We start from the raw sequence: 23136 nt of genomic DNA, 5'->3' as shown, positions 1-23136 counted from the left end.
CTACAAAACATAATTTGAATAATTGCCAGATTTGAGGAGAGCCATTATATGAAAGTGTGATGTGAATGTTGATTTCTAATACCTCCCATGTCCTAAGCAAAGGTTCATTTTTAGGCAAAGTAGGTAGGTGGGTAGGTAGGTATGCAGGCAGAAAGATACTCGCAAGGGAACACATGACACTACATTTTAGTCTTTGACCTTCTTTTAACACTAACGTCATAACTATGGATGAACTCTCAAAACTTTTAACTGAAACAGTTTTAGATTACAAAGATGTATCAAGTTTTATCATTGAAAAAAAGAAAAAAGTCAGTAAACTCCCACTGGTGGTTATTTGGAAGTGGAAGAGATGTCTGGAGTTACGGATTAATTATGGACTATAATCCCATAGATTTTATCCTGTAGGAATTTTAGGCCAATATGCAGCCTTTCAGTAGTAGCCCTAATCACTTGGTAATCTCATAACTGCTTAGTGCCTCTATTAATTAAATAGAACGCATGGGGATGCCTGGGTGGCTCAGTGGGTTGAGCCTCTGCCTTCGGCTCAGGTCATGGTCTCTGATTCCTGGAATCGAGCCCCGCATGGGGCTCTCTGCTCGGCGGGGAGCCTGCTTCCTCCTCTCTCTCTCTGCCTGCTCCTCTGTCTACCTGTGATCTCTCTCTCTCTCTCTGTCAAATGGATAAATAAAATCTTTAAAAAAAAGAAAAATAGAACGCATGTACTTCAAAGAGACAAATGGGACAGCCTGTAGGAGAAGTAATTTTCAGATGTTACTTTGTTTTTATATTTCAGAAGAATGATTAGTAACTGTATATACTGTATATACTTCTTCTTAACAGTTAATTGTAGGTGAATGCAAGATCTGTGTATGTCTATGTTTTTATGGAAAGGCCACATATTTCTGCAGTCTCGTTTCAGACTAGAAAGGCACATCAACAAAGGCTTTCTTAAGGCCTTTTTGTTAAAGATTATAAGTCTTTTTGAAAAGACTCATAAACAGGGGCCATGATTAATGATTTCCCAAATATCTTCTCTTTTGTGGCATAAATCTGCATTATATCTCAAGAAATATATTAATTAAGCCTATTTTCTTTATCTTGATCTAAGGTTAATACATCCCAGTTTTTCAGAAATTCTTTCCATTTCAGGTCTTTTCCAGCCAAAAACAAAGCACCTCATTTTGGCCTGTCAGAAATTAAAAGGCAATACAGTCTTAAAAAAAGAATCCCAATTTGTGTGGACAGTGTCAGGTGGCTAATTTAGAGCCCCTCAAATGTGCAAGGATGAGAGGAGGCCTCCATGAGCATAGCTAGGCAAGTACATTTATAAATCGCAACTGTAGACTAAATATTACATCTTTTCAAATTGATACAAGAAACCCCATAAGACTTCATTTCCGTGGGTGTTCAAAGATCATGCTAAGATCTTTTTTGGAGTGGTAAAAGACTAGGAATTCTTTAAAGTCTCAAAAGGTTTTTTTTTAAGTTTTCCAGGTTTTAAGGGCTTTGTAAATACTGGACTTTTGTAATTTAGCTTGTTCTGTGGATATACTAAGTCAAGAAAAGAAATTATTACAATTTCTTACAGTTGCATCTTGCCTTTTTCCCCCAAAATCTTGAGGTGGGGGGTGTTGTTTGCCATCAGCAAGTGGACACCATAGTGATTTTAAGTAAGTCAACTTGTAATCTTCCCATGTCGTGCATACTTGAAAAAACTAACATAGATATACCTATATGCTAGCTTGAAATACTGCCTAAACCCCATACTGTCTATAATTTCAAAAATGTATGGTTGGTGCATTCCCGTCTCCCTGAAGATTTCTGCTGCTAGTTGCCCAGCTTCATTTATAAGTCCCAGATTGTCAGGTTGGCACCACCCCAAGATAACGAACATCACAGAATGAAAATAGCCTGTCCTAAACACATGCATGACCTGTGCCCTTTTCAAACAGCAGTAAACCTGAGTACAGAAACGTGTGCACTTTGGGAAGTGACGATTTGTGTGGAATCACTAAAAACCTTATCCTTGATTTACTACTTTCAAAATAAACTCACTGAATATAAAATAAGGTAAAGAAGCATGTAAAGAGATAGTCCTGGTATTTTTCATCCCAACATGTGTTGTATCATTTGCATCAATCATGATATAGAATCTGGAGGGTTTTGCTTGAGTAACCTTTTTTATACAAGCAGTCTAGTCTCACTATGGTTAAAGGAAGGTATGATTGGCCATGGCATTATTTTAGTGCAATAACAATTAGTTGCCTACGTGTAGGCATAAATCTCTATGAATTATGTAACAGCCCCATAAAAGCAAACAGAAAGCATGTGTAAGAAGCATGCCACATATGATAGAGTATCTCCTAACTGTCTGGATTTTATGGCAGGAGCAGCCAGAATTTCGTAAGTATTTTTAGGGAAAGCGCTATCATTTTCATATGTCATAATAATAACAACACCAAATATATAGGAGTCTCTGTACTGTTTTGTACTGTTCTTGTAAGAGACTTGGAAGTATAATAATCTCAAGGCAGATGTTAAAAGGGACAGCCGTTATTCTTATTTTACAAAAAAAAAATTACTACAGTTACAAATATGGACTGTAACAAATTTTATCATTAGAAGCAGAAATCATATCCAGATATTCTGGTTTTGAGGTCATTGTACTCCACTCACTTTAATAAAATTCAAGAGTTGTTGATAAGTTCATACTTAAGTTAGTCTTGCTAATAAACATAATTTCCAGTTCTTAAATTATGGGAGAAAAAATGTCCATGTGTGTCAGTAATAGAGAAAAAAAGTATGTTGTTTTCTTATATTTCTTTAAAAATAACTTTAAAATATGGCAATAGGGTATAAGTCAGAAAGGTAAATGTTAGTATCATATACTTATACATTCCAGTCTACACCGAATTGGCTTGGTGTCAATGCCACATGTGCCCAAAGCGTAGTTGGACCCATCCTGTGAAGATGATACAGAAATACCTTGTCTCGCCATCAACAGACCACAGTCTGTTTGAACAGAATGACTTCAGTCAGTCCATGTCTTGACAATCTGAAATTGGCCTTAGACATAAGTAGAAAGTAAACTCATTTTTGTTTTTGTTTTGCAGACCAATGTATTTTCAAGGACAGGAGAGCTTATGAAATTTAAGAGTAGAGATTTACTTTAGGACCTGTTTGTGTAGTGATAAATGCAGTGTTGGCATATTCTACAGTATACTGAGATTTTTAATGCTCTAGAGGATGCTAAATAACTATGAAGTATTTATCTGACCTTTAGTGATTACTGAAATTATTGAATTAGTGGCTGGAAATATTTATGTAACATTGCCCAAAATAGATGTTTTAAAATATCATAATAATGTATGGCAATGCATCTTAGTGGTACATTTAATATTATAAATATTATTTTGGATCAAATTTCCACATTGTCATGCTTAGCTACCTAAAACAATGTACTTTCAGTTTATTAAAATATAGTTTCTATTATCCATACTTGTACCCTCAATTTTAGAAAAATGTCACTTGGTTTGATTTTAGGTACCAAAATAAGTCTCTACTTATCAACCAGCATTTGATTTTTATTAGCCTAAAAATTATTGAGACAAGTGAATAAGTAGACTATGACATAAATTGGAAATGTTACATTAAGCTTCTTATATTCAATAAGATTTTTCAGATTTTTTTTATAACAAACACTTGTCCCCCTCTTGTGTAAAGTAGTAAAAGAAAGTGAAAGGTTTTTTTTTGAAAGTGAAAGGTTTTAAAACTATATGAAAATATCCTCACACTGTACTACTAATTTAAGGATTTGGGAGACAAGGTTTTAGCAGAAGCTTAATGTTAATTTTTCATTTCTGAGAGAGGGGCATATAGCATGCATGCTAGATAGCCATATTTACTCTGTGTCCATATGTCAGATTTCTGTTTCATGAAGAAAGATGGGGAACTGGCAATAGTCCATTTTGCACAGTACCTGTGATAATTTTAGGTTCTCTTCCATCTCTTGAACTTGTTCATTTTGGTAATACATTATCACTTTAAGACTCTGAATGGTGCTTAAATTATAGCAACTGAGGGGCATTTATATTGGACTGAAAAGTTTTTAGTACTAGTATTAACTTTTGAATTATGCTCAAGGTCTTAGACTTTGCAGCATGTTTAGTTTCTTTTCATTTCTTATTAGTATTTTTCAGTACTTAATAGTCTCCTGCTCCCACCTCCAACAAGAACTTCTCTCTGTTCAACATCAGAAACGTTTTCCTATTTGGCATGTGCTTTCTAGTTCCCCAAGCAGTATAAGCAAATTGGAAAGTTCAGCTGTCATTCTTGGAAGGTCATAGATCGCACTAGCAGCCTGAGTAATCCAGGAGGTTTTAAGTATCATAGCATTTAGTTTAAAGTGAAATTTGCTCTGACAAGGCTGGCAGACCAATAGGAAAAAGAAATATTTGTGCTTGGAGAAGTGCATATGTAGAGACCAGGAGTATAACTGATGGCTGGAAGTGATTTCAGTCTAAAAAAACAAATCATTAAGAGAGTGCATAGGGGTAAAATACACAGTTCATATTTTAAAGAGTCTCAAAATGAACCAGCAACTAAGGTTAGCATTACATAGTAATTAGCTGTGGTGTTCAGGCTTTAACTCACTCAGTACCAGGCAGTCTGGTTAAACGATCACTGTGAAAACATTGCTACTTATGTTATATTCTCTTCTTTAAGCCTACAGCCATAATTTTTGTACCTTAAAAAACCAAGGTATTATGACAGATTATATAAATGTTGAGCTAGTAACAGACAAACAATTATTCAAAGGAGGTGCTAATGACTCAGTTTATTGACCTAGGGGTTACTTAAGCAGCTCAGTAAGTTTCCTTAACATTTGGTGGTATGGAATGAGGCACTGCTTGATATTATAGAACTGCCAATTTCAAGAAGTCCTTGGACTTAACTGAAGAAATGTAAGTTACAGATGACTAGATGGTATACTTTCATTAAAAGATTATTAAGGAAAGTTTGAGACCATTATAGGTTTGAATAAATATCACTTTGGCTTGATAATCACATCTGACAGCTTCCATTAGGCACCTATCAGAGTATTTTTTTGGTTTATTGCTACAAATAAGGAAAAAGAAAATATCTTCTCATGGCTCCAATTATTTCTTTCAAGTCATTGTTCTTCTCAAGCAAGCCAGTTCTGAGTACCAGAATACAGGGTTGAAACATTCTTTTCTTGAATGTGCAGAGCAGAATAATAAGACTGAAATGGAAAGGACTTCCAGCAAGATGTTAAACTGAGCTGACTTAGAAGGCCCTCCCCATGTAGACATATAGAAAAGATGGATAAAATGTAACAAAAAATTCATAATTCATGACCAGATTCACAAAGATAAGTCTCTCTCTCTCTCTTTCTCTCTCTCACACACACACACCCACAATAACCACCCACAAGAATATATTGAACTAAGTATAGGTTATATACTGTAGGAGAATGAAATTAAATTCCATATATAAAGCCTGGAACTTCAGTGGGCTGCCTTTTTTTCGTCATCTGAAAAAAGGACTAGATAATCTTAATTCACCAGCCTAGAAAAGTGACCAAAACTTATCTTTGGCTCCAAGGCCCTAGGTTAGGAGGATAGTCATCCAAGGGAAAGAGAAAGCATAAGCTTTCTCCGTGTGCATGAGTGGGTTCAGAATTTATGTTATTCATCTAATTCAGGGAACCCCAAACCAAGAAATTGTCATTAAAATTGTTCCAGGACAATGGAATCCCCAGGGTCTTGATATATTATAAACAAATACAGAACCTGTCTGTAGAAATATTTTCCATATTTAAGGGCCAACAGACAGGCAAAAATAATGAGTTAAAAACAAAAAACAAAAACAAAAACAAAACCCTGAAGTTGAACACAGTAAAAAACTGTAAAGCTCATGAAGAAAGGAATGTGATGGAGTTGAATTGTCAGGTACAACAGTAAGAGCAGATGCCGAAGAATTAGAGTTAATAGAAGAATCTCAATTACACTATAAGATTTTTAAAAATAAAAAGGAATTTAGAAAATTAATGCAGTGGTATAATATGAAAAAGTGCCAACTATAATACTTCCACATAAAAAATAAAATAGCCCCTGGAGATGGGTTAAACAACGGATTAAGATGCATTATAAGAGAAGTGTGAATTGAATGAAATTAGAGAAGCATCAGTGAAGTGGAATTTCTTTACCATTTGGAATAAATCAGTGACTATTTTATACATGCCTCTTCCATCATTACTACAAATTAGTTTTTATCTGAAGCATCTTAGTATAGTAACTAAGTTGAAAGGATCTGTCCCCAAGGTGGTATATTTCCCCTTAGAACTGACAGATGTCTTTAAAAATTTTTTTTCTAAATAAATTCCAGATGAACACTTTAAATACAGCCTCCCACTACTCATATCACTTGGCCTTGATTTTTGGAAAAATATTACTTGGTTTGATTTCACTAAAATGTGATTCTTTAAGATTCATTAGCCATTTAGTTTTCTCATAATAAAAGGAAAATTGATATTCACGCATATAAAAGATTAGTGATAAAAACTAAATGGAAAATGATAGCAACACTTGGTATGTATTGGTAAAGCTCACCATAAGACGGCTCAGTTGTGCTCATCTACTCACTAATACAGAGGCTCAAGCTTAATAACACCCTTCAGCAGCCTCAAATATGTATTATGTACAAATTTATAGAAACAGAGGCTTTTGACACGTTCAATGAAAATTTTAGAGGTGGTCATATAGTAGTAGTACCTTAACGTGCGCGTTCGTTTCATCTTTCCGTGACCCAGATGATTGGCATCTTCTATCATTTTCATAGGCCCCCACATTCATAAAAGGAGAGCATTGACTATATGAGAAAGCAGTGGAAACCATATTCTGTCAATGTGGAATTTGCTGAGAGTTTAAATTTGGTAAAATTTGGTTTAAAACTTTGTGAAAGCTAAGGATACTCAGTGATAAGACAAGCTCTCCATCTAGTGGTTGGTTTATAAATTACAGGCATTTAGATTTCAATAGATCTAATGCTAGGTATAATTTTTTTTTTTTTTAAGATTTTGTTTATTTGAGAGAGAGAGAATGAGAGAGAAAGAATATGAGAGTGGTGAGGGGCAGAGAGAGACGTAGACTCTCTACGTCTACGTAGAGAGGCAGGCGGGCAGCCCGATGCGGGACTAGATCCTGGGACTTCAGGATCCTGACCTGAGCCAAAGGCAGTTGCTTAACCAACTGAGCCACCCAGGTTCCCTGCTAGGTATAATTTTATAGGCATTAGATCATTCTATCTATACTTCTCTTGTTACTACATATAGGAATTTTAAGGAAAAAAATTCTTTTCTGACAGCATAGTTCAGCCTATTGATTGTAGAGGCAGAGTACTTGTACAGTCTGATTTCACCTGCATGGAACAGCACACCCTCTTAGTTATTTGATGAAGCCTGCAGGAAAGTGCCAAAATTGTTTCATTCCAATTAACTATAACCTCTAAAATTTCAGCCAGTTTTGAAATTCTTTTCCTTCATTCTCAAATGGTGGAAGTATAGGGCGCCTGAGTGGCTCAGATCATGATCCCAGCATTCTGGGATCAAGTCCCACATGGGGCTTCTGCTCAGAAGGGTGCCTGCTTCTTCCTGCTGCTCTCCCTGCTTTGTGCTCTCTCTCTCTGACAAATAAATAAATAAAATCTTTTTTATTTATTTTTTTAATGGTAGAAGTATAACTAAACTGATTTCAAAAGAGAAAAGATAGCATTTTTTTATCAGGGAAGATAGCATATTTGATTGTTTCCTCTGCCATTGCCTCTCCGGGCTCCTGTCACTCTGTGTATGGATAGCCATGATATTCTCTTAAATGTTCCCCAAGCTTTTGTCTCTTAACACCCATAGTTGCCACAGTTCTCTTGCTAAAACTCAGAAGTAAGTTTTCCCCATTTTCAAAAACCATAGACAACTCTGCAAAGTGGATAGTTAGCCTGGCATCTGAAGAGCTTTCAAAGTCTCGCCTTACCCTCCGTTTCTGGCCTTCTCTCCTGTCACCTGCTTTCACCGGAACCCTAAGGCTTCTCACGTAAGCAGCTTCTGTTCTTCAGCACCTTCTTGCGCGCTCAGGCTGCAGCATCTTTCCTCACCTGTGAGGCCTCCTTGTCCTTGTAGATCCGTCTGTTCACACAGTGAAATTCTTCTGAAGGCCTCCGTGCCCGCTACGAAGCTGGCCGTTAGCGGCGCAGCAGTTGATGAGACAGTGACCGTCTTTACCCCTGTATAGTACTTACAGTTTCATAGGAAATAAAGTAAAAAGATACATAGTGAGGAAGTGACAGATGCATTAAAATACAAGTATTTTGGCGGTGCCTGTGTGGCAGTCTGTTAAGTGTCTGACTCTTGGTTTCAGCTGGGATCATGGTCATCAGGGTGGTGAGACTGAGACCCGCACTGGGCTCCAGGCTCAGCACAGTGTCTCCTTGGGACTCTCTCTCCCTCTCCCTCTGCTCTCCCTGCTGCTTGCTCGCTCACTCGCAAATAAATAAATAAATCTTTTAAAGTATTTTCTTTAAAGACTTTCTAGCACCCTAGATTCTTTTGTAACAACTTATACATACTCTCACCATATAGTCAATATCTGCTGCTCCTCTATTCTTCTGTAGTAATTTATAAAAGTACTAGGGTAATACAACATATTACAGGAATTCTGTTTGTGTTTAGTCGCCTCCAGTCTGTGGTCAAGGACCATGTCTTATTATTGGCTTCCCAGTACCACATTTTTCTTTTAACATTGACTGTCAACACCATATTTAACACATTGTAGGAACTCATGTCCATTTGGATGGATGGATGGATGGATGGCCGGCTGGCTGGCTGGCTACAAAGGATCACTATTACATTGCACTACTACAATTTCATATTTCTAAATTTCTCATGACAAATTATAGTTAAGCTGAAATTACTGATCAATTTATAATCTTAGATAATAAAATACTGATTTTGATTCTATGATTGATATATTGGAATAATAAAAAGAATGAACTCGAAAGCTATTATAGGATCATTTTATGCAGCTCTATAATATCCTAGAAAGCTTCCTCCGAAGAAAGTTAGCCTATGTTAAGTCCTTTCACTTCAGAATCCCAAAAGAATTCCAAACTTCTTTGTAGACCACAAAGATAGGCAGTTAGGAAAAATCACTACACTCTATCACTACCCTCTATAAATACAAATATATTTATAAATATAAATATTGTCACAAAGGATTTTATTTTAGGGAGAATAGAATTCCTGAAGAAAGACCCACACCAAAAAGATGAAAGGCAACATGAAAATTTCATGTGTGTGTCTGTGTGTGTACATACACACAACTACACACCCACATACACACACATTCAATGTGAGCCATTTTGTGGTAAGGACTCCTTTAAAAATTTGAGATCAATGAATTTTTAGCCTATGGTATTAGAGAGTTAGAAACAGGATCTCATTATATTCTGTGCTGATTTCAGACCACAAAATAAATACAGTATCACATTATTTTCACTTCTTCATTTAAGATAACCATTGAAAAGTAGCAAAGTTGTTTTAGAGAGCAAATGAGATGGTAAACATCCCAGAGACCATATCATGAGGATTGATTAAATGAGAGTTGTGAAAAAGCCTCATTAAAGAAGAATCCGTTTGGGCGCCTGGGTGGCTCAGTGGGTTAGGCCGCTGCCTTCGGCTCGGGTCATGATCTCAGGGTCCTGGGATCGAGTCCCGCATCGGGCTCTCTGCTCGGCGGGGAGCCTGTTTCCTCCTCCTCTCTCTCTCTGCCTGCCTTTCTGCCTACTTGTGATCTCTCTCTGTCAAATAAATAAATAAAATCTTTAAAAAAAAAAAATCTCCTTAAAATAAAAAAAGAAGAATCCGTTTTCTTTTGTGGTTCCAGAGGATAATTCTAGAAATAACAGATTTCAGATCAAGATACAAAAACTTTGTAATAGTTTGATGGGCCCGTGAATGGAATGAGCTGCTTTGTGAGGATTCCCATTTATGGAGATGTTTGCAAAGAATTCTGTAGACCCAGTCGAGGCTGTTGTGAATGGAAGCGTAGTTTAGATTATTTCCAAACATGTTTCCAAGTCAAAGATTCTGTGAACCTACGTTAAGAGAACGCGGCTTGAATTTACTTTTTGTTTATTTTTTGTAGCATCCTCTGATATATTCGTTATTTGTTCTGCATTCATTTTCTGACTTGAGAATTTCAAAGAAGATAAAGACTTGTGTTGCTTTTACTTAATTTTAATAAAATAATGATAATACTTTTCACTTACGCAGCACTTTTCATCCAAGGATTTCAAAGTGCTTTACAAATATGCACTAATTAAGCCTCACAAACAGCTAGAGGTAGGTGATTTCCTTCCCTCTCTACAGGAATGTCAACTCTGGCACAGAAGTCCAGTCAGAGCCTCAGAGTGCCTCGGACCCCTTCCTGGCTGCCATTCCCCTTGTAATGTGCTGCATGGGAACTATCACTTGTCATGCCTGGATTTCTTTTTCTCCCCTCCCTAATTTACTGCAAGTTTAGAAATACAATGAATGCTGTTAAAAATTTGTTTGAAGCCTTGTCACTATTACAGAAAATTCCGTCTCCTGCTTGCTGAATGCTATTAGATTTCCAAATGTTTGTTTAAAGATAAGCTTTAGATGTGATTTTATATTTATTGTTGAATTTCAAATATAATTTTTTACTCATGAAGAATTTGTCACTTTCCTTTCTAGGTACCCCCAAATCACTGTTCTTGGAACATAAAACTTAGTAGCAGAAGGATTTGGGGGCCTCACCTTTCCTGGTTGCCTTTTCCCAGCAAACAGGAACCATTTTCTTTGAGCTAGAAATATGTGTTTTTAAGAAGAGATTGCATTTTGTTATGTTTGCTAATTTAAAGGTAAAAAATGACATCTGGACATTGAGGATAGTGGTTAAATGACACTACATAGTTCTACTTTAAAAAAGCGGTCTAGGAGTGGCATTCTCTGATCTAGAGGGACACACCCTTTCTGTGGAGGTTAGGGGTACCAGGAAGAAAGCAGGTACATATAAACCCGGTATAAACACTCAACTCTCATCTGAAGGGGAGCTGTCCCACGGGGCAAGAACGCAAACAGCAGACCACGGCTCAGTGTCCCTGGTTCTTGGGGTTCCTGGCGAGGGTGTGCCAGTGCCTCTGAGTCCTGAGTGGATCAGGAAAGCACAGTTTTTGCTGCCGCACTTCCCTTTTATAGTCACAGCTTCTGTCCCCTTCTAGAACTTACATAAAGAATCTGCTCCTGTTTAAAGGAATACTTACTGTTTTACTCTCCTCATTTTGAACCAGATTCAACATTAACAAGGCCACATCTTTATCTCAAAGGAGAAAGTACAACATGTGCCCACATATCCCAAGAGAACATCTATCCTCAGGATTCAGCATCCTGAAAATCTAATTTTCCCTCTATATTAGAACCAAACGAGAGATTAAATAATCAAGCTATTCTGTTTCCGAGTGAATTTTATTTAAAAGATGTTAATTATGTAGATACAGCTGATCTTTCATAATATAAAAGGACCTAGGATTTACATCAAAGTGCCATCCAAACTGGTCATAATGTTTCAGACTTAATTTTCTTAAAACAGCAAGTGCATCTGTGATACATGGTGGATAATTACAGAAAAACTCACTTTAAGAGTTTCTAATTTTTCTCCTTAAAATTTTTTCCCAAACGGTATCTGTGGAAGTCTAGAAACTTTGGCCTGAGTGAAGTGCTGACCACATAAATAGAACTTTAGTGAGTAAATTTTCAGTGTTCAAGATCCAGTCTTACCTTAGAGGACTTCTTACCAACAATGTGACTGACATTTTTTAAGAAACAGAATATCCATTTTTCTATTTACACCACGCAGATTGATTAATGTCTAAGTTTATCCTTTTCCCTGGTGTCAAGTCACGTGGGAATACGATTTCCTTTTGGTCATAGAAATAAAATACAGTTTTGCAATTTGAACGTGTAGTGACCTTAGGCTCTCAGAACTTTAAGAGCCATTCCTCAGTGAGCACAAGCCTGACAAAAGGTCTGATATTCCTGAGAGAGTTACAGGCCACCCAAAGCATTGCTTAGGTGAGTTACGGACAGTGGCCTCTGGGGAGCAACGTGGCTGGCACCCTCCCCTCTGGGGATTGTCCTCTTGCTGCACTTCACTTGCCTTCGTGTGTTTCTCTGCCAGTCTACGCTGCCTCTTGGTCCCAAATTCCTGAAAACCTCTAGGCTGAGAAACAAAGACAAAATTAACTTGAGTTTAACCTAAGTCTCCTGCTCTTCGGCTCAGAAGAGATGCTAAAAATCCAGCCAGTGTCCGGGGAAGGTGGGCAGGAGATGAAAAATGGAGGAGTTGAAGGTCATGAGCTGTCCCACCAGCCATAGTTGATAGTTGTTGGGACACGTGAGTGTCTGTTGGCCTTAAGGGCTTCAGGAGAAGAATGCCAGTGGCCAGCTTTCCCTCGATTTTAACTGACACGGGTGTATCTGAGTTCATGGGCTGCATTACTTCCTGAAACTTCTTTAATCAAGTTGCCTCTAGAGCAGTGTTTCGCTTCATCATAAAATTAAAATGTCTTCCCAGGAGACCAAAGTAGGAAGGACATGCCTATATTTCGCCATTTCAAAATAAAATTCAGACTTAAAACATGTCGGTCAACTTTTAGGAATTACAGACACGGTTTTTTATTTAGAAGGAGCCGAAAAGTTTGTTTTCTTTAGGATCACTCACTAACGAATGCTAACGTAAAACTTTTATCTCAGAAAACCCGTTTCCCCGAGCAGTAAGTTCACATGAATAATACGCCCTATACATATTCTAGTTCTCTACATTAAGTACGCAGTCCGTCTTGGTGCACACGTGCACACACGTGCACATACACAAGTTATTTAAAACAGCCTTTTAATCAATAGTACTTTTGTGTTTTAATCTCCTTTTGAGTTGTGAGAGGAAGTTAGTGCCTCTTTATTTTTTAGTCATATTGAGATTTTGCTGATAAAGTATCTTTCCATCTAGTATACTCTCTAATATTAAAACATTTAAATGTGTTTGTTTTTTCCAAGTTTCTGTTTCTGCGTCATAAGTTGTTCCCTTTGGTCGGACATGAGCTCACTAGCACTCCCTGCATGAGCCGTGCATGGGCATGTCATAGCTGCCATCTCCGCCTGACAAAATAAGTCTCTTGTCGTTTTGCTAAGTGTTGCAGAATTCTCTGACCCTTAACAAGTGCTTTGGAGAAAAGATTTTCTTTTAAATCTATCAGTAGATGAAAGAATAATTTTTAAAGTAATAAAGGTTATCCATGCTTCAAGTATCTTTATAACTCTGAACATTATAGGCTTCTGTTATTTCCATAGAATAAACTGAAACAAAATTTATAATTGTCTTACTGTCATTCAAAAGAAACATGTATGATTTATTTGGGTTTTTTAAATTGAGGACTCGGAGAAGGATTTGCAGAACAAATCTGGCTAACTTAAATATTGTAAAATTCCTTGTCTTACTCTTTCAGTTTAGGCTTATAGTATGATTTGGCCCTAGGTTAGAGTTTACTACTAAAATTCAAAATGCATGTCCTTATTAATAATACTGTATCTTCATATGAAAAGATGATCTTATGATGAATAATAAAACTCATCTTACTACAGTTTTAGTTTTATCATTCCCTAGCAGTGTATTACTGATACTTGCCAGCACATAACATCTTTTCATATTCTAGCATAAAAGCCATATATGAATGTAATTTATTAAAGCTCTTCTGATCTGGCCTCCTTTCTGTCTTGAATAGCACCTGATGACAGAGGTTTCCCACTTTTTAACACATTGTTAGAAGTAAATATTTATTATACACATATTTGTGACTAAATTAATTTAATGCTATACATATTATATAATGTATATGTATATTTGTGTATATTTCATATATGTGTGTGTGTATACCTATACACACACGCACACAAGAGAAAGGCCTGCCTAATGATAGCCACATAAATCACTTTAGCTGCTAGGAAGAAAATCTTGGTGGTGTAAAGTTCCCAGACTCCCTTGGCCTACATTGTGGTTGGGTGATGAACAATATAATTTACCACACCTTTTTCTCTTTCCAGCCTTGGAACGGATGGCTTTGGCCAGCCAGTTGGCATTCTTGGACGCCCTGCCACAGCTTACGGATTCCGCCCTGATGAGCCTTACTACTATGGCTATGGATCTCGATAAAGTCATCCCTTTCTGTGTGTGCTCTCAGCTTAGAAGAAATCTGTGTGGGTTGGGTTAACTTTGAATCTTGGCTAATAATGCATGTGGATATTACTGCAGGTCTGTGTTTTTGTTTTTTTTATTTTCTAGTGCTGTTAGCTACAAATTAACTCTGATCCCTCTGTCCTCTGTTACATATAGTTAGACCCTGTTCACCACATCTTGGATGGTGAATAACATTTCCCGTGCTATTCATAGAGACACAAAAGTAAACGCTGAAAAGCATCCAGCCTGGAAAACACACTACATTATGTACATTGAGTGACTAATTTAATTTCTATTAAAAAGGATAAAGTGCAAATGAATTAGTGAAAGTCATGTGTTTCTATGTAATGTGTTTCACACCTGCTTGTGTAGGTGTGTGTGGATTCTCTTTTCCCTGCGCTTTCCCTGTAAACTCGAGTACTCCAGGTGATGTGTGTGGCTTTCAAGTTTATGCAAAGAATATCATCCTTTTTTTCCCATGCCGTCTGCCTTTCCAGGGCTGCTTCCCAAAGTTAACTAGTTTTCGGTGAGTAATGGAACATGTGCCATAGATCATGTGACATATGCGTAGAATCTCTTCAGCAATTTGAATTCTTGTCTTTCTGATTTTAAGGTAGAAAGCCTGAGATGTCTGTTAGTGCATGTGAAACTAGATTCGTATTGGGTTTTTAAATTTTATTATTCGTGTCATCTAAAGTATGGAAAAGCTATCTCGCAGGAAAACTAAGGAACAGCATATTTTTCTCACCTGTTTCCCATTTGTTTTCTTGTTTTTGTAAGATTTGGGTGGTAAGAAATAGACATTATAATTAATAATGAATTTTGAAAGCAATTCATTAATGTTACAGTGTTGGAAATATACTTGACAAACACAGCAAAACAAATAACCGTAACACAGAGATAGTTCCTTGAGTCCCTGCTATGGAAGGAGTAATGCTGGGCTTTGAGGGAAATACACAGATCAAAAATAAGACTTCTGTCCTGGAATTTTAAAACCTCAGTGGTCTACTACAGTATTTATTTGGCTTGATTTATATTTTAAGCATAGAATAATAGAGCTGAAAAGGGCCTTTAGAAGAACTCAGTGTATCTATGGGTTTGAGAGACCAAACACATAAAAATTTTAAATATTGTGAACAGATTGTCTTAATCGCCCGCTGTGTGTCGGGAAGCAGGTGCGCTCCCGGGGAGTGACTCGACCTCACAACCTGATCCATCTTCCTGAAGGCACCCATTTCCTTGTCGCAGTTTCCGTTTAAGCACAGCGCCTCGAAGCTGGAACGAGCCTTTGACGCGAGCCCTGCCCCAGTCCGGGGGAAGCAGCCGTGGCCGGGACCCGGGGAGACGGGCCCAAGCTCGTGCGTCCGGCCGGTACGTGCCGCGGCTGCGGGTTCCAAGCCGGGGAACTCCAACATGCTCCGGGTTCTTTAGCCGCAGGCAAAGCCTGGACGCGTGGGGCGGTGAGGCTCCGAGGGGGCAACACTCCGCTGCGGGCGGCCGGGCGGGCACCGAGGTGCACGTGCTTCCCTCCCGGCGCCGTCGCTGTCCTGACGGGAGCTTCACGGATCCGGAGCTCGGGACTTCCCGGGCAGGCGCGCGCGGACTCACCGTCACCTCATTTAGGAGGGGAAGTTCCGCCGCAGGAGGAAGGGGAGGATCCGAAGGTCCTGCTACGTCAGAGGCCGCGAGACCCTGGCCGCGGGCCCTTTCCGAAGCGCCGCGTGACGAGCCGCGCGTCCGGGCCTCGCTAGGCGGCGCCTGGCCGGAGCCCGCGCGTCCGTAGCTGCCGCGGCTGAGGCCGCAACGACGTCTCGGCGGGCGCTTTCGTCTCCGGAGCCCGCGGCGGCGCCACGGCTTCCCCGCTCCGTCTCCTCCCTCTGGCCCGCCCCGCGGCCCTCGCTCACCTCCGCTACCGCAGCGCCGCCGCCCCACGGCCGAGCCGCCGCCGTGTCGGCGGGACCCGGGTTAGGAGACACTGTCCCCTCGCCGGTCCCCTCGCCTGCCCCCTGCCCGATGCGGGCGAAGCGCCCCCCACGCTTCTCCGCACGGAGCTGAAGCTCTCCGGCCCCCCGCCCCTCGACCGAAGCTCCGGGCAGGACGCGGGACGTAGGCGGCACAAGGCGACCCGCCACCGCCACAGTCGCGCGTGACCGCAGCGGGCGTCGGGGCTCCCGCCGGGCTGCGCGGGGGGTTCGCTCCAGGCCCGCGGGGCGCGCGGCGAACCCCAGCGCGTCGTCAGAAGGTCGCACAGCCAAGAACGGGTTTTCTCCGACCCGGCCGCACGCCTGCTTCCAGAGTCTTTGTTTCCTGTGACGGAGGAGCGGCCACCAGCTGCCTTGTCCCGGTCCTGAAACGCGACTCGAGGTTCATACACTGATCTTCACGTTTTCGCCACGTTTCCAAGTGGCACCCGCAGGATTTGTCCCAACTCCCTGCCGCTGCCTCGGCAAGTCCTCCCACAGCCAAGCATTGGGGGACACGGAGGTTTTCAGTGAGGTGAGCGTAGGCCGTTCGCGTCTCCATTGCTCGTTTGATGGGAATATGGAAAACACTGAGACCTCCTCAGATACCAAAAATGGCACATACACGTTCTCGCCAGGTTGAAAGTGCACCAAAGCGGTAATGCGGTAGGCTTCAGCGCTGTGTGCTCTTTGGAGTCCGGCAGCACCTCCCTGCTTGTCTGGAATGAAGACGGGCCTGAAATAGAGAGGCACGAAGGAAAGAAGACTGAGAGAAAAAAAAAATCAGTAATCTGGAAGAAAAAGTCAAAAAGCTCTGTAAGGAGGCAGAGGACAAGAATGTAGATTAAATAAGAATAATACAGAAGGTAAAAATCAGAGCACCAACACTTCGCTGGTAGGTTTTCCAATAAAAGTCTTTTTAAAAAGTTACAGGAATGGTGAGCCTGGGTGGCTCAGTCAGCTAAGCAGCCGACTCTTGATTTTGGCTCAGGTCATGATCTCCGGCTTGTGAGATGGAGCCCCGCGTCAAGCCCTGGGCTCCGAGTTGGGCATGGAGCCTGCTTAAGAGGCTCTCCTCCTTCCCTCCACCTATCTCTCCAAAAAGCAAATAAATAAAAATTCAAAAAAGTTGAAAGATACAAGAGCAATAGCCAAAATAGAAGAAAACATCTCTGAGCTACAATGAATTTTTCCCTACAATACAGTAACCATTTTTTAAAATGGGTGTGACTTCTATCTTGATGTAATCTAGAAAAACTCTTGAGAAATAGGAATTTAAAATTCCATGAGAATCCTGAAGAGAAGGATAAAAGGAAACAGACTTCCTTCCAAGAAACGGACTGTCTTCAGGCTTCTGACGTTCCATGGCCCCAACTCAAGAGCCTTCCTTGGCCCCAGAGGGAAGGGGACTCTCCCGGTTGCACCAGTGCCCAGCAGGAGTTGTATTGGTGATGAACTGATAACTTCTGCATATCTCCCACTGCTCCCCATTGGGAATGAGAGTATCCTTGGTGATAATCCTGTTCCTGTCCCAACCACTGGTTGTTGGGTAGAAGTGGACAGGGGAGGTGGCAGATAGCCTCTTACAGTTCACAAGTCTCTGAATCAAGAGGAACCAAACTCAAGTAGAACCTGAAAACCACACCCAGGAAGCCTCATCCTCTGCTGAGTAGGATTTTGTGATGGTATCTTGCACTTCCAGCCACAGCCTAATGACATAATGTTATGAGACTTTTGGGCTAGGAGGGAGCATATTTTGCATGTGAACAGAATGTTAATAATTGTGGCCCAAAGGCAATATGTAAAGACTGAGAAAGGTGGTCATGATACTCTTGAGCTCTTCCCACCATCAGACAGACTCTGTTTAATCACGTCTTAAATTTGGGCTCACATACCACCCAGCTTTGACCCCCAGAACATGGCAGAAATGATGTCTGAGTCTAGGACCTACACCTCCAGGAGACTTGCAGCTGCTGCCTTTGCCCTGTGGTTTACTCCCTGACACTGACAGGCTGTGGAGAACTTGGAAGAGAAGCCCAGGCATCTGAGCTGTCTCGCTGGGGCACACCTCCTCCCTCCGTGGACAGCTCACCCAAATGCACTCTTGCCGGTGAGCCCAAGAAAGACCAGTAGAGGGACCGCCCGGCCAATTACAGAAAGCTGACTTCCTGTGAAAAGTGATAACGTGCTGCTGTTTTAAGTTTCCGAGTTCTGGGCTGATGCGGCAGGTGGTATTTTCAAAAGATGCCCGCCCCACGCATTCCGGCTCACATGCACATCTTACAAAGTTACACTGATAATTCTCCAGTTAAACACAGAATCCATACCCTTCCTCTTGAACCTGAGTGGACTTTTTTTAACTGTTTCAACCAGTAGAGTTAAGCAGAAGTCAGAAAGACTTAAAGCTAAGACAAAGTCCTTTCAATGCTGCCTTGTTCTCTTGGGATGCTCATTCTTAGAGCCGGCTGCCATGATGTGAGAAGGCCAAGCAACAGGGAGAGGCCATGTGGAGGGGCTGCGGTAGGTGGTCAGAGCGGAGGACACAGCAGACAACCAAGCAGTCAGCCGCTAAGGTGAATGAACCTCCCCAGGATTCCAGCCCCAGCTCTGGAGCCACCGAAGCCGAGGCCTCAGAAGCCAAGATGAGTGCCCTGCCCTGCCCCGCCCTGCCCAACCCTTGCAAATTCATGAGCAAAAAAACAGGTCATGTTTTAAGCTACTAAGTTTGTGATGGTCTGTGGCTCAGCAGTTGATAAGCAATACAAATTCTATCCGAGAGGGATCTATCCAAAGGCCTATACAAATCCTCAGATCACAAGTACTCTGCCCTCCTCAAGCCTCCTTCCATTCTCCTCACATCTGTCCCCACCACAAATACCGTCCCCAGACACAGAGATGATGAGTTCCTGAGTTACCACCTCAGGGAAGACTAAGAGAGAACAATGTGCCACTCTGAAATCTGAGGAATTTAAATTCATCTCAAGTTACTACGAATCATGATCTCTCAAGGCATTTAGAAATATTTTGATTACCAGAGGTCCAATTTACCAGACTTTGCAGTGTCACACACACGCAAAAAGTACTTTTATTTGAAACTCATGACCACTCAATATAGAAACCCTGCAGTTAATTAACCGTGAAAAGAAATGTTTAATGTGAATATCACCTCTCTTCTCCTTTTCTCTTCTAAGCCTTCAATCTCTCTAGGTCGGTAGTTCAGGCCACTGAAATAAGTGATTTGCAATCTGGAGGATGGTAACTGCTACTCAAAACAAGAATAAATCTCTCATGAGTCAGCTTTTCCCCCCCCTTGCCTACAATATGCCAGTGTCTGAAGTCTGCTGTGTAATGAGCTCTGGCCTATTGCATCACCGTGAAGTCGAGCCCACAGAGCACGACTATTACCATTTGCACCAGGTGGGACTCGGAGCTGCCCATCAAGGCCTAGATCCCACAAGGGCAGGGTCAGGAAGTGTTGCTTTTCAATTAGCTTAACTTTCAGAGCTCATTTATTTCCAGTGCTGGGTATGAAGGAATCCGCTTTAATTCGGTGATTTTGAAACAGAGACCCACGGAAGTTTGGGGAACTCAAGGTATCTGCAAAGTCCAGAAATCTAATGGGATACTTTGGAAAGGAAGGCCAAGCTTATCAGTCATTTCTCATCGAAATTAGTTGAGTCTAGCTACTTGTTTTGTTCCTGAGTCTTTCTTTCTTTCTTTCTTTTTTAAGATTTTATTCATTTATTTGATAGACAGAGATCACAAGTAGGCAGAGAGGCAGGCAGAGAGAGAGGGGGAAACAGGCCCCCCGCCGAGCAGAGAGCACGACGACGTAGGGCTAAATCCCAGGAACCTGAGATCATGACCCGAGCCGAAGGCAGAGGCTTTAACCCACTGAGCCCCCCTGTCTTTATGACTCTTCCCAATTGATTTTCCATTTTTCTGACACTTGATTTTTAATAATGTCACCAGCTAGACCCCAAGACCTGACCTTTACTGCCCACCTGCTTGTACTCACCCACCTGTGTTTCACATTGTTCCTTAAGCACTTCTTTCCAGCTGACCTCTCAATTCAGGCAAATGGAAACTGAAGCTGCCCCTCCAGTGACAGTGACTGCCCTGACAAGGCCTCCAGCGGGTCCAGACTACCAGACCAGTTTGAGTATAACCTCTGACTTCCACTGTGCAGAGGGCCCCGGGGTGACTTCTAGAGCGACCAACAACTACGTTTACTTCAATATAATCTCAAAAATCTCCATCCGAGGAGGAGCACAAGCCTCACTCACACAACTCCGATGTGTGACAGGTCTGCTCCTTAAAGCACATGTGCGACTTCACACCCTCCTCTACATCCCATGACAAGGTCTCCCCACCTCGATAGTCGTCCTTACCCTAAAAGAAAGGAGCCCATCCACCCTCGCTCCGGAGTCCCGGCCTGAGAAGCCATTCTCTTGATCTGTTGCAAATTAACTTTGTGCAACAGCTCTCCTGTTACTTCAGTTTCAGTAAGAGAGTCTGGCATAAGGCACCTGCTGGTCATGCGGAGTCCCCCTCGGGTACAGCTGTTGCACAGTGGCCACACGAAAAGGATACCTGTGCTCCTTCACGTACACACGTGTGCCTGCTCACACACATTATGTGGGGTTTATTGAGAAATAATTCACATGCTGTGAAAGTCCCTATTCCAAAATGTACAATTCAGCAGTTATTTTTAGTATATTCACAAGGTTGTGCAACAGTCACGACTATCTAATTCCCAACGTTTTCATCCCCCGAAAAAGAAACTCCATACCAGTTGGCAATTCCCACGTCCCCTCTACCCTCAGGCCCTGGCAACCGTTCATCTGCTGTGTCTGTGGATTTACTGGTCCCAGACATTTCATAGACATGGACTCATACAATATGTGGCCTTTTGTGTCCGGCTTCTTTCATGTCATGTCCTACAGTTCCTCCAGGCCGCGGCATGTGTCAGTGCTTCTCACGTGTCTGAATAATGTTCCGTTGCATGGATACGCCACTTCTTGCTTATCCATTCATCACTCTGGCCACTGGGGAGCAGAAGAGCGCCAGCGAACTGAAACCTGACCAGGCTTATTCCCCAGCCCTGTCTCTGTTGTGAGAGTTCCCCTGAGGACGGCTGCTATTTCAGTCGTTCTTCCCAAACTCTCTTAGCGAGATCACATCTTCATGTAATACGTAAGTGCCCTTCCCTGCTCTGATTTCCCGTTATCAAAATGCCCTGCTTACCTACTTCATGTAGGGCGACTCTGCTTTCAGCACCTCTCTGCCTGATTCCCTTAGGTCTTTCTTGCTCTCCTGTTTCTTAGAGAAGGCAAGAAAGACCAGTAAGCCCCTCCTCGTGCGCTCTCGCCTCTTACCAAAGGAGCAGGGAGCAGCAGGGGTGCTGCTCTTTCCTGTCCACTTGGTTGTACACACCGGTGTGGCCTTTGCTGCTGAGAATGTCCCTGGAGTCTATTTTCCCCAGACAGTGAGAAAGAAGTATATAGAAAGAGTGAAGAAAACAGATGTTGCAAGAAAAAGGGAAAAGAATTTTTAAAACCTTTGGTGCCAAAAGGAAAGGCAAAAGCTTGAAGGAGGAGCTCTGAAATTTCTGGGATCTGTTTGTATGCTTGTTTTTAAAATGTCTGCTGACCAGGGGACAGTTACTTATGCCATCCCTTTGTCCCAGGGACACTCAGTTGCCCCAGGTAGCTGCTGTGTCCTCGATTTACAGCACAAACTCGGGTGAGCGTGTGCAGGGAGCAGGGGGAATAACTAGGGAGACGAGGTGGTCCATGGTCACGCAGGAAGACTCGTGGGAGTGGGGAGGCAAAGGGACTTTTATTTTTAAGGAAATGGGGCAAATAATGTTTAACTTATCCTGAACTAGATTGAGAAAATAGAAAAAACTAGAACTGAGAATATAGCAGAGAATTACTTGTCATTATTTCTCAGATGAAGTGTGTGACATTGACGGAACTGCCATCTACACCTTATTAGGAAATGCCCACACTGACCCTCTAGTCGTTCCTAAGTCCTTCATAGATGCTACTGCAAGCCCCGCCCCAACATTACCACCTAATGAATAATCATGAGCGCTGGTTTATAGACATAAGACTGCAAGAGCTTCCAATCTAACTGTTCATTTCAGCTCCTTATTTATTTATTAAATTAACTTCAAAATTACAGAAGTAACATATGTTCATGGTAACACATAAAACTATGCAGATACACAATGTGAAAGAAGTAATCCCTGGTCCCTACTCCCCACAGGGACTGTTAACAGATTAGCGCATATCTTTTGATATTTCTATTAATTCTGTGGAAAAAAAAAATCAACCAAGTAAATCTGGAGAACTAATTGGCTTTGTTAAACAATTCAAGAATGAAGTATCCCATCTAGCAAGAAGAAAGGAGCTCTGAGCAGTTGTACAAAGTAGAAGGTTTTTATAGGAAGGGGGGTGGGGCAAAAAGTTATTGCTAAAAAAAAAAAAAAAAAAAAAAAAGGGTTTTTCCAGGGAAGGGACTTTTTTTTTTGGGGAGAATGACTGGGGGGGGGGGGGGGGGGTTGTTTTGTTTTGTTTTAAAGATTTTGTTTATTTGACAGAGAGATACAGAGAGGCAGGCTCTCCACTGAACATGAAGCCCCATGCCAGGCTACATCCCAGGGCAGATGCTTCACCAAGCCCCTCACTAGGAGGGGGCACTAATCATGCGGATGATCTCCATCTTCCTGTGAGGGATGGAGGGTCCATGTGGCAGACCCATTGGCACCCATCAGAGAATTTCTGACTAACTCCTTAAGGCTACGTTACTGGGGAGGGTTGAAACTGTAGCTAGATTAGGCAAAG

General features: G+C 41.4%; 1 protein-coding gene across 4 annotated transcripts in view; it reads left to right on the top strand.

The window, feature by feature from the left end:
• Positions 1-14644, top strand: part of KIFAP3 (kinesin associated protein 3) — a 163948-nt gene extending 149304 nt beyond the window's left edge. For 3 of the 4 annotated variants that reach the window (XM_059412420.1, XM_059412424.1, XM_059412423.1), the window contains exon 20: positions 14192-14644. In XM_059412420.1, the coding sequence (XP_059268403.1) occupies positions 14192-14300 (109 nt within the window). In that variant the 3' untranslated portion in view covers positions 14301-14644. Of the gene's footprint in view, positions 1-10345; positions 10415-14191 lie in introns of all 4 variants that reach the window. The other variant, XM_059412422.1, reaches the window with a different exon arrangement.
• Positions 14645-23136: the final 8492 nt, after the last annotated feature.

Source organism: Mustela nigripes, chromosome 10, assembly GCF_022355385.1.
Source record: "Mustela nigripes isolate SB6536 chromosome 10, MUSNIG.SB6536, whole genome shotgun sequence".
In the NCBI taxonomy this organism is placed as follows: Eukaryota; Metazoa; Chordata; class Mammalia; order Carnivora; family Mustelidae; genus Mustela; species Mustela nigripes.
This window is presented reverse-complemented; position numbering and strand designations above follow the sequence as displayed.